Source organism: Myxine glutinosa, chromosome 10, assembly GCF_964187855.1.
Source record: "Myxine glutinosa chromosome 10, kmMyxGlut1.1, whole genome shotgun sequence".
Lineage (NCBI taxonomy): Eukaryota > Metazoa > Chordata > Myxini > Myxiniformes > Myxinidae > Myxine > Myxine glutinosa.
In genome coordinates, this window is record NC_136270.1 from 52,295,256 (window position 1) to 52,307,610 (window position 12,355).

At 48.7% G+C, this 12,355-nt stretch overlaps 1 protein-coding gene across 2 annotated transcripts in view; it reads left to right on the top strand.

The window, feature by feature from the left end:
• Window positions 1–12,355, top strand: part of ZC3H7A (zinc finger CCCH-type containing 7A) — a 147,257-nt gene that overhangs the window by 57,154 nt on the left and 77,748 nt on the right. For both annotated transcript variants that reach the window (XM_068127650.2, XM_068127651.2), the window contains exon 7: window positions 3,543–3,594. In XM_068127650.2, coding sequence (XP_067983751.2) covers window positions 3,543–3,594 — 52 coding nt within the window. The remainder of the gene's footprint in view (window positions 1–3,542; window positions 3,595–12,355) is intronic.

Here is a 12,355-nt window from a genome sequence, read left to right on the forward strand (position 1 = left end):
CATAGGTGTCATCCCTGCGTGTCGTAAAAGACGACTAAGAGGGTTGGCGTCAGGAAGGGCATCCGGCCATAAAAGCATTGCCTCAAAAAGGGAACCATGACAATTACAACTACATATGGGCAGGGTACAGCCCGAAGTGGAGATCGGTTTCTGAGGTTTGGGACATGGAATGTAGGGACAATGACAGGGAGATCAGGAGAAGTGGTGGAAGTATTGGTCAGAAGAAGAGTGGACATATGTTGTGTGCAAGAGACGAGATGGAAGGGAAGTGGTGTGAGAATGGTGAAGGGTAGGCAGGGACAGAAATACAAGTTTGTGTGGCAAGGGTGCCTGGAGGGCGTGAATGGTGTTGGTGTCATGTTTTCTGAGGAGTTTGTAGACAGTGTGGTGAGTGTGACGAGAGTGAGTGATAGGTTGATGATGGTGAAAATGATGATTGGAAAGCTCTTGGTGAACGTCATCTCGGGATATGCTCCGCAGGTTGGTCGAAGCGATGAAGAAAAGGACAAGTTCTGGTGTGCGATAGAGAAGCTGATGGAAAACGTGAAAGATGAGGAAGTTGTTGTGGTAGGAGGAGACCTAAATGGACATGTGGGAAGGAGTATGGATGGTTTTGACGGAGTTCATGGGGGTTACGGATATGGTGTGAGAAATGGAGAAGGTGAAAGGATTTTGGAGTTTGCTGATGGAGCTGATTTGTTGATTTGTAATACTCAGTTCCAGAAAGAGGATAATAAGCTTGTTACATACACGTCAGGTGGGTCGACGACAACCGTTGACTACCTGATGGTGCGTAGGCGAGATAGGGGGCACCTCCGGGACACAAAGGTGATCCCGGGGGAGGAGGCTGTTTCACAGCACCACTTGGTTGTCTGCGACGTAAGGGTGAAAGGTGCGAGGAGAGCTCGGCGGGTGAAGTACCAACTGAGAATGAAGGTGTGGAGGTTGAAAGAGGTGACAGTAAGGGAGGCATTAAAAGAGAGGCTGAGTAGGGTCGAGGATGATGTGGTTGAGCTTGAAAGTGGTTGGATGTCGATGAAAGCTAGTCTGTTGGGAGCCGTTGGTGAGGTATGTGGATGGACAAAAGGACCACCGAGGCACTCGGAAACATGGTGGTGGGATGATGAAGTTGGAAAGAGGATTGACGAGAAGAGGAAGAAGTTCAGTTCAAGGAGTGGCAGAAGGCAAAGGGTACGGGAGCAGAAACAGCAGAGCATGAAAGTTATAAGGCAGCCAGGAAGGCTGCAAAGAAAGAGGTAGCAAAGGCGCAGGAGGCATGTAGGAAAATGTTCGGAGAACGCTTGGATTCGGAAGAGGGTCAGAAAGCAGTATTCAGGATTGCAAAGCAGATAGCGAAAGAGAGGTGTGATGTGATGGGGGTGAGTTGCTTGAAGGATGAAGTGGGACAAATCGTTGTCGACCTAGATGGAAATAAAGGAAGATGGAAAAGATATATGGAAATGCTGTTGAATACAGAGAATGAATGGGATGGCAACATAGAGAGTAACCCAGTTTTAGGACTGGCAGAGAAGATAACTGAGAAGGAAGTTGAGGAAGCGATAAAAGCAATGAAGGGTAGAAAAGCGGGAGGGCCGACGGGAGTTGTGGGAGATATGTTGAAGGCAGCAGGAAGTTGGGGTGTGAAGAGAATGACAGAGATCTGTAATCTGGTGGTGAAAGAAGGCCGCATTCCAGTGGATTGGGAACTGAGTACCCTCGTCCCTCTATACAAGGGGAAAGGTGACCCTCTGGAGTGTGGCTCGTACCGAGCGATAAAGTTATTGGAGCATGGAATGAAGGTATTGGAAAGGGTGTTGGAGAGGAGGATAAGGAAGAAAGTGAAGATCGACGAAATGCAGTTTGGATTCATGCCAGGAAGAGGAACGACAGACGCGCTTTTCATTGTGAGGCAGTTTCAGAAGAAGTACATGGAGAAGAGGAAGAAGTTGTTTCTTGGGTTTGTTGATCTGGAGAAAGCATTCGATAGGGTACCACGCAAAGTATTGACATGGGCATTAAGGAAGTTAGGAGTGGAGGAATGTTTGATCAGAGTAGTGATGGCAATGTACAAAAGAGCGCGCACAGCTGTAAGGACGAAGGACGGGAACAGTGGTGAGTTTGAGGTGAAGGTGGGAGTGCATCAGGGGTCGGTACTAAGTCCACTACTATTTGTAGCTGTGATGGAGGTGCTGGCTCAGAACGTAAAGGAGGGTTTACCGTGGGAGTTGTTGTATGCAGATGATCTGGTGTTGATTGCGGAAAGTATGGATGGACTGAAGGAAAAGATGAACACGTGGAAGGAATGTATGGAGACAAAAGGTCTGAAGGTGAATATCGGAAAGACGAAGGTGATGGCAAGTGGTAAAGCATGTGGTGAGGTGGAAAGAACTGGGAAGTGGCCCTGTGCTGTGTGTAGGAAGGGTGTCGGAGTGAACTCCATTCAATGTACAATGTGCACTGAGTGGGTTCATCAAAAATGTAGTGGTCTGAGAGGGTCATTAACCAGTGTGGCAGCTACATTCAAATGTAAGGTCTGCACAGAGGGAGCTGCAGATGGAGGAAATGTTGAGTTGGATCTTGGAGACGGCGTGAAGCTGGAAGGTGTGAAAACATTTTGCTACCTCGGAGACAGGCTGAATGGAGAAGGTGGATCAGACTCGGCAACGGTTGCTCGAGTGAGATGTGCATGGAAGAAGTTTCGGGAACTGAGTGGCGTGCTGATGATGAGGGGATTGTCGTTGAAGCTGAAGGGAAAGGTGTATGCTGCATGTGTGAGAAGTGTTATGATTTATGCGAGCGAGACATGGGTAATGAACGTAGAGCAGCAACGAAGGTTGGAAAGGGTGGAAACGCGAATGGTTCGACGGATGTGCGGAGTATCGTTGAGAGAGAGGAAGACAAATGATGAATTGCGAAAGATGATGGGAATAGAGCCTGTAATTGATGCTGTGAAGAGGAACAGGTTGAGATGGTTTGGTCATGTGTTGAGGAAGGATGAAAGTGACTGGTTGAGAAGAGTGATGGAAATGGATGTAGAAGGAAGCAGAGGACGGGGAAGACCGAGAAAGACTTGGCTAAAGATGGTGGAAGAAGAAATGCGGGCAAGGGGGTTAACAAGGAGAGATGCAGAAAATAGGGCAAAATGGAGAAGATTGTCATGGGGACCGCAAGGCTAACCCCCGCTCTAACAGGGAAAATGGCCTTTAAAATGCATGTTGTTGTTGATGATGTCATAGGTGCCTCCATTATGACATCATAATTCGACAAGTACAAAACTTCATCCGATTAAGATGAAATTTCTTGAGCATCATCTTGAGATAAATTGGTGGAGAAAAAAAATAATGGTGACGTCATCGGTCAAGTGGTTCGGCCACCATATTCATTTTAACACGAAAGCCTTAAGAACCACTAAAAACACGTCCTGGCTGGGGTCTGCAATCTCTGATTGCTCTTTCTTGTTATCTATGCAAATCTGTCCTCATGGTTTTGGTCCTTGGTTCCTTCCAGGTGCCCCATTATGATACTTACTTTTATTTTTGCAGGCACAAATGAAAACTGGTATTCCAGCAACAGTTGTGAATGATATTGAGTCTGGTGAGTTTGAAAGCTGAGAATTATAGATGTTTGTCAGGTCAACACATTCACAATAAAGATAGAAAAGACAAAGTAATATCGAACACACACACACACACACACACACACACACACACACACACACACACACACACACACACACACACACACACGCACGCACACACACACGCACGCACGCGCACGCACACACACACACACACATTGTACGTGGCATGCTGTACTGTATATTATGTACACACATATTATACGTGACATATTATACATATTATACTCACATATGACATATTATACATATCACTCACATACTCACATAGTCGAAGAAGAAATGCGGGCAAGGGGGTTAACAAGGGGAGATGCAGGAAATAGGGCAAAATGGAGAAGATTGTCATGGGGACCGCAAGGCTAACCCCCGCTCTTGCAGGGAAAATGGCCTAAAACGGCCTGTTGTTGTTGAATACTCACATACGGACGGACACACACACAACCATTATTCAAAGAAGGATGTAGGGATGGTTTCACATTGTTATTTCTTGTGATCATTCCTACCTTATTTACATACTTTTTGGAGTACCATCCCTACATCCCCTTACATTTTTACCTCTACCATGGCACGCTTCCACGCCGCCTTTACCTTTTTTGGGGAAGTGAAAAAATATATATATATATATATATATATTGTTACGGATACGGAGGACGGCTCTCCCGTTAGGAAGGGGTGATTAGCCCCTTGTCCTGTTAAGCTGGCCGTCTCCCCGTTCCTGGTACTTGTAATGCTATCCCACGGGATGGAACGGATCAGGGCTATGGGCCCAGGGTTTATCCCGAATACCTTTATCCGTCCCTCCGCAGACTAGGGAGACAAGTACCGCTCGAACCCCGGTTTGGATGGTCTAGTTAGTTGCCGAGCGGTTTTTAGCAACCCGACGTTCGAGCCATTAGCATTACCAAAGACTAACCCGATTCTCAAACGTTGGCCGAGTCACGCCACGTGTACTCAATATGGAAACCTCTAAAGCGACCGAAAGAGCATGAAGAAGTAAAAACAAAGTAGGGAATAACAAGATTTATTACTATTTATACACACTAAAGAAAGATGATTTATAAGGCAATTGAAGGAGCAGGAGACATCGTGCAATGATTAGCTTATATATGGCAGTCTTAATTAATACCCCAAGACAACATGAAAGACGGACAAACGGGCACACTTCCACGGGGGAATTGATGGCAGGAATCACTGGAGGGAGGAGAAGGTCCAAGCCGATGGCAGGGCAGGAAAGGTCCGGGCAATTCCACACCGTCGAGGTCCACGTTCCGTGCTCGAAGCGAACAGCAGCTGGCAGCTCCGCGTCTCCACAGCCGGCAATAGGGCCTAGAGCAGGGGTCGGCAACCTTTTTGACATGAAGTGCCAGTTTGAAATGTTCTTGTTAATTCGTGTGCCATATCAACATTAAGTTCAACATTAAGTTTAATTATGACACCACATCAAAAAAATATTTCCAACAGACATGGAATTTTATTCCATCCATATAGGCCATATGCATTGCAACAACATTTTAAAGAAACATTTACCGAACATCTACCGAACCTTGAGTACCAGTTCACTGGTAATTCCCTGTGTGTCGTAAAAAGGTGACAAACAGGGTTGGCGGCAGGAAGGGCATCCGGCCGTAAAACATTGCTTCAAAAAGGGGACCAAAAAACAACAACAACCACGGTCCCCGAAAAAGGCCAACCCCCGCTTGCGGGGAAAAATGGCCTCTAAAGGTGGTTTTTTTTACCGAACCTGAACCGCTTCACTGCAATTCCTGTGGTAAATGTGAGCGGGAGGCCGTACCGTCAATCAAACTAAATAAGACAGGCCGCGTGTTACGAGAAAAACTACTACCCCCATTTTCATTACTACCACCCCATAAAAAAAACTCAAAATAATGACGAGATTAATATTAAAACGCAGAAGGCAGCCTGAATGATAAAGAGTGGAGATGCAACCGCTGACCACCGGATGTTAACAACAGTTGCTCTTACAGCACCTCAGGTTGCCATGAACGGCGTATCGGAAGGCACCAAGCCTACATCTCCTATTTTATATCTACGATTATTATACAATTCAGAATAATGATGAGATTAATATTAAAACTCAGAAACCAGTCCGAATAATAATAATGAGTGGAGATGCAGCCTCGGACCATCTGCTGTGAACAACACCACTGTTCTTACAGCACATCCTGTTGCCGCGAATATTGTGTTTGAATGCGCCAGGCCGGCATCTCATGTTGTGCATCTTTGATTATTATTCCAGTGAAAGAATTTGGAATTGGAATGGTGACTCTGCTCTGATCCATCTACCTCATCACCCTGCACAATCACACCGGAATACTATTATAGTGCAACACGCGCAACAGCCAATGGCTGTTCAAGAAGTGATTTGGCATGCAGCGGAGAGGGCACTGCTTTCGCCAGTGTGCCAATGATTACGCTGCCGCGTGCCAATGGTGGCACGCGTGCCTAAGGTTGCCGACCCCTGGCCTAGAGGGTCTCGGCGTATTGCTCAGTATCAGCACCCCCTCACGTCTCGTTCTCTCTTGGCTGCTTTAGCTGGATCGCGCATCTGCCGCACCTCTCTCTCACTCTTCCTCGGACCTCAATCTTCTCCAAAAAGCTCATCTGCTCATCTGCTTGGGGAGCGTCCCGCGGCGGGTTATATAGGCCCCGCCCTTCACCCTTTGCGAACCTCCCCCAAGCGTTCTCTCTCCGCCCTCTCAAGCCAAACCCCTCGTTCTGGGTTGGATGAGCGGGGCCGACTTACTCCTCCCCTCTATGACGAGGTGGAGACCCGCCTTTCTTCGTCGTTACCTCGTGCGTAATGGAGTCAAATGCAGCAAAGGGGACGGCAGATGAAAATGCAGCAAAGTGCCTAAAGAGTCGATTGCAGCAAAGTGGCAAACCTGGCACTTGGAAGCTGCCATGGGGCGTCGGAGGGCCTACTCTTATTTAATTCGGTGCAATGAAGAGTCAAACTAGTGGGAAACACATCCTTAACCTACAGAGAATAAGGGACTAACTATTTAAAAGGATATATGGTGTCTTGGGTGTAGGTTTATGAAATTAACGAAGAGGACGAGCTTCGACCTTTCTTTACATTACGAGGGTCAGTTACACACAACAAAACCATACTTCTCACATTCGTTACACTTTCTCAAAATCGTTACACTTCTCAAATTCGTTACACTTCTCAAATTCGTTACAATATATATATATATATATATATATATATATATATATATATATATATATATATATTGTTGCGGATACGAAGCACGGCACTCCTCTTAGCGGGGGGGGGGGGGGGGGGTTAATCCCCCTTCTTTTTGTACTGGCCGGCTCCGCTCCTGAAGCTACCCCACTCCCTCTACGAGGCAGGTGGACAACCTTGTTCGAGACCACGGACAAGATGTTATTTGTCAAGCGGATGAGCAGCCCACAGCCCGAACCATTAGCAGTACTAAACCCGATCCTAAACGTTGGCCAAATCGTGCCACAGGTACTCAATGGGGGAAATCACAAAGACGAACGGATGTGAAGAAAGGAAGGCAAAGTAAGGAGGAACATGAATTTATTAATTATTATTTACACAATCAAAGAAACCAAGGAAGGAGGAAAGATAACGAAAGCAATTTACAGAAGAAGGAGACACAGTGCAATTCTACTTATCTATACAGTCTTACTTAAACCCCAGACAACATAAAGGACAGATGACAGTCAGACTTACACGGGGATGATGACAGGAATGGCAGGAGGTTCGTTCGTCTGGCGAGGTTGCGTTCCGACCCACGACTCTCTCTCTCTCTCTCTCTCTCTCTGGTGGTAACACTGGGATTCTCCTCTCCAGTACCTCGAACCCAGCTCTAGCCTCGAACCCAGCTCAGCAGCATGCACCCAGCTCTCGTACCAGTTCAGCAGCACATAGCAGCTCCTCGTACCAGCCCAGTAGCATGTTCTCTTCTTGCGCGATTGTCGCACGCATATATCAAGCGGGCGCGTGACACGCCCTCGGCCGTTTGGGTACCGCTCCCCCGTGCTCTGTTTTGTGGCCTTATATGGCAATGCCACGGTCTTGTTACCTTATTTGGGTATGGAGCTGAACAGCCTGCCCCTCGTGGCGAGCCACGGGCTTGTATCTTCTTGGCGACCCCGCCCTTCTTGTCCAAACAGAGCACGGAGCACATATTCACCATGGCAGCGAACGCCGCTTCCAAACCCAGGCCAGTTGAGAGGGTGCGCACCCCACGCTTGTCGAGCTGCTACCGACAGAGAGAGAGTTTGCTGGGGTATGGAATCATTGAAGGGGAGCTATCCTTATTTGATTCGGTGCAATGAAGTGTCAACTAATGGGCAACAGAGCCTTAAACTGGAACACATAATAAGGAAATAACTATTTAGAGGTTCTAAGATTGGCTACGTGTATGCGATGGATTAACTAAGGGGAAGACCTTTGACCTTTACACAAATTGATGGAGGTATTTACAAGAATCATGACATTACTTACAGAGGGTGATATTTACAAACACAGGATTCTCAAATCCACAACAATATATATATATATATATTGTTGCGGATATGAGGATTGTTTTTTTTTATTGTGTTGTATTGTATAGTAAATTGTTGTAAATATCACCCTCTGTAAAATGTAATGATTCCTTGTAAATACCTCCGTAGTGTAAAGGTCAAAGGGCGTCCCATATTTAGTCCATAAAGCATACACGTTAGCCAATCATAGAATACCCCTGTTCAATAGTTATATCTTTATTATGTGTATTAGGGTAAGGCCTTGTCTCCCATTAAGATGACACTCCATTGCACTGCATTAAATAAGAGTAGATCCCCTTCCTTTCACATTCCCCTTTCATCATTGCCAAGCCTCGATTGCCAATTACATCCCCTCCAAAACCACCATTGAACATGTGCTCGGGTCGGGTAAGACGGGCGTACTCGCCCGTCGTCATCAAGGGCGGAGCCAGAGGGTCGCGCGACCAACCAGGGCCGAGGTGAGCACACCGATGGGCGTGTCCTGAAGGCCGGCGGCTTGATCACCGGAGGCGTTATAAAGGCGCGCGCGCAAGAAGCAAGGTAGTTGTCGGTGGTGAGGAGTGATTGGACCAAGAGAGAGAAAGAGTGGTTGGACCAAGAAAGAGGAGATCCAGAAAGAACATCCAAAGAAAGGACATCCCGGAAAGCACAAAGCCTGCTATTCGTCGCCTCGCTCGCCAAGGTTGGACTGAGCAGTAGTTAACAGCAAGAAGCCTGTTGTAGTCCTGGAAAAGCGCGCGACGTCCACCGCAGCAGCAGCAGACAACAGCAGCAGCAGCGGCGGCCACAGCAGCAACAACAGCCGCTTGGGGCCTGGACGGCGGTTTTGAGCAGGGCCGCGAAGGAACGGCGGCTGCTAAACGCGCCGATCGTGCTGCAGGACCCCTTGGACCTTCCTCTCCCTCCAGCCATCCACCTCCTGCCTTTCCATCCTTTTGTGTACGTGAGTTTGTTCTGTTTGTTTTGTCCCTGGGGATTTAACTAAGCTTGTATAAGGAATTTGAACTGTGTCTCTAATTCTTCTGTATATTATTTTATTATCTTTCCCTCTTCCTTGGTTATTTTGAGCCTGTATATAGTAGGAATAAATTTAGTAGTATTTTCAACCTTTTTTTCGTCTTCTTCTTCTTCTTCACATCCGTGTCGCTTTTGTCTTTTCCATATTGAATATCTGTGGCGCGATCCGGCCAACGTTCGGGAATCGGGTTAGTCGGGGTAACTGTTAGGCCGCGGTGCCATCCGCTCGGCAAACCAACATCCTTATCTGCGGGCCGTAACAATTGGTGTCAGGAGTGTCGGATTCGGACGTGGGACTAAATTTATTTAGCCCAAATTTTGGACCACCAATTGTACTATTGGCAGTAACAATTGGTGTCTGGGAGTGAGATACGAGGCCCGAACCAAATTTTTAAAACATCCAAAAAAAAAATTTGGTCAAAATTTGGAGCGGCCGAAATTTGGTTTGTTTTAAAGAAAAAACCCAAATTTTGAAATCGCGCCATGGATAGTCAAGGCGATCGGATGCAGGTGGGTGAGCTAGAAGAGGGGTTAGGGGTAACTCAGGACCGGAGGGAAGAAATGGTGGAGGAGAACAATGAGGAGGTGGTTGAGGAGGTATCAGGCGCACAAAATGGTGCCCTCGCGCACATGGTTATTGCGGCGCCAAATTTAGCCGCACCCCTGGTCGCGGCAGCTGAGCCAGAGATGCCAGAGTACATGCGAGTCTTTATGATTCAAATGATGGCAAAAATGGATGCCCAAAGTGATAAGTCCACCCGAGAGCGAAGAAAAATGGGTGAGCGATTGGGAAACCAAATTGAAGCAATAACGAACGAAATGAGGGCCGATAATGAGGGACTGGCGAGGGACAGAGTCGCATATGAAGTAAGGGAAGCGGAGAGGGACAGAGACCGCAGGTTGGGCGAGCAGGTCCCAGGGGTGCACGAGGAGGTAATGCGGGTCGAGAAGCGCTGGTTGAGCGAGGCGGAGAAAAGCGCGGGTAAAATGACGGAGAAAGAGATCGCGACACGGGGTTTGGAAAAGCCGGCGACCGATGAGGTAGAGGGAATTTTATTAAAGCCAACGGTCGTCGAGGTGAGTAAAGAAAAAGTGGTAGTGGGCATTGAAATTGAAGAGACCGGGGACTTAGAAAACCACTCGCGGCGGGAGGAAAAGATGGAATATGTACAAAGTCCCTGCTCAAATCATGATGATGTACTTGCTAATCCAAATGGAAGTTTGCAGGTGCGCGTGGAGAAAAGGATCCCCCAGGTGAGTCATGCTGTATATTGTGTGGGTAGATTTTGCAGGAGGATGTTTGACGACAAGAGAATTGTCGCGCAATTGGGATCGAGGAAGCACCCGGGCGTTGGTGAAGGGTCGCGTGTGGAAAAAAAGTGTGCGTCAAGGGGTGAGCGTGTTACGAAGCGCGATTGTGATACCGAGTGCGAGCGAGAATGCACGTCGGGGTGTACGGAGTGTGACACAGGGAGTGAGAGCAATACGAAGTGTGCGTCAAGGGGTGAGCGTGTTACGAAGCGCGAGTGTGATACCGAGTGCGAGCGAGAATGCACGTCGGGGTGTACGGAGTGTGACACAGGGAGTGAGAGCAATACGAAGTGTGCGTCAAGGGGTGAGCGTGTTACGAAGCGCGAGTGTGATACCGAGTGCGAGCGAGAATGCACGTTGGGGTGTACGGAGTGTGACACAGGGAGTGAGAGCAATACGAAGTGTGTGTCAAGGGGTGAGCGTGTTACGAAGCCCGAGTGTGATACCGAGTGCGAGCGATAATGCACGTTGGGGTGTACGGAGTGTGACACAGGGAGTGAGAGCAATACGAAGTGTGCGTCAAGGGGTGAGCGTGTTACGAAGCGCGAGTGTGATACCGAGTGCGAGCGAGAATGCACGTCGGGGTGTACGGAGTGTGACGCAGGGAGTGAGAGCAATACGGAGTGTACGTGCGAGGGTGAGTGTGACATGGAGAGTAAGGTGGTGGTGGAACGTGTGCGAGGAAGCACACCTGAGTTGGTGGTAGCGCGAGTGCGAGGGAGCACATCGGAGCGCGGTAGTGGGTGGATGCAAGAGTGCACGCCCATGGTGAGTGTTACGGAGGACGTAACGGAGGAGAGGTGTGGACCGAGGTGTGCGAACGGCGAGTGTGCACAAGAGTGCGCAAGAGGTGTGGTGTGTAACAGGGAGTGCGTTGGTGGAATGGACGGAGTGTGGGGGATGCACTGGAGGCGTTGGAACGCCGGGCTTTGTGAGTGTGAAATGGGTCGCGTGGTGTGAGCCTGCAAGTAAAGCATCGACGTTGAACGGGGTAGTGTTTAGGGCGACGGATAGCCGATGCGAGCACTCGGGGCGCGGTGCGCTTTGTTGGATGCCAGGCCCGGCGCGGATCGATACTGCGTCGCTTCTCTTCGAAGCGTCGTTGCCGATTCGGGCTTGGCCCCGCCCCGCACGGTCGAGTCCGGGCCTTGTCGGGCGAGGTGACCGGTCCGGTTCAAGGGCGAGTGGGAGGAAGCGGAACGGTGCCCCCTCGCGGGGACGGGGTTCCGACCGGGCGAGCCTCAGCCATCGGGCCCGGGACCGCAAGGTACCGCGCCGAGATGGTGCGTGGAATCTCGGCCCGACCAAACCACCTCCCTTGAACCGAAAGCCGGACGGATTCAACCTGCAGGCGACCAAACCACCCGAATTCATTACTCGGCTTTGCGAAGCCGAGTTTTAATGATGTGACGACACCACCGAGGCTCAGATAAAGCGGCCTGTGATGATGATGATAATGATAGTGTTTTTGATCCAAAATTTAGAAAAGTGAATAGAATTGGCAGTAATTGGAAAATTTTTGGTTGGTTGCAATTGGATGAGCCAAATTGGTAGTGGGAGATACCCGATGTGGTGGGATGGCAACTCTGCCATCTCTCTCACCCGGGGGCAAAGGAGCACTAGTTATGGGGTTTATGGCAGTGAAAACTAGCCCGGGAGGGTTTGGATAATGTGTAGGGACCTAGAGATTGACATTAGGTAACGTTAAGGTTAGGTAGTGACAATGATACCTGTAGTGGGGACGCAGGTAGATTAGTGTGGATGATAACGACGAGGGAGCGCAATAGTTTAAAGGGACGACTGGGAAGCGCAAGTTCCAGAGGGGAGTAGTTAGATGAGATGATG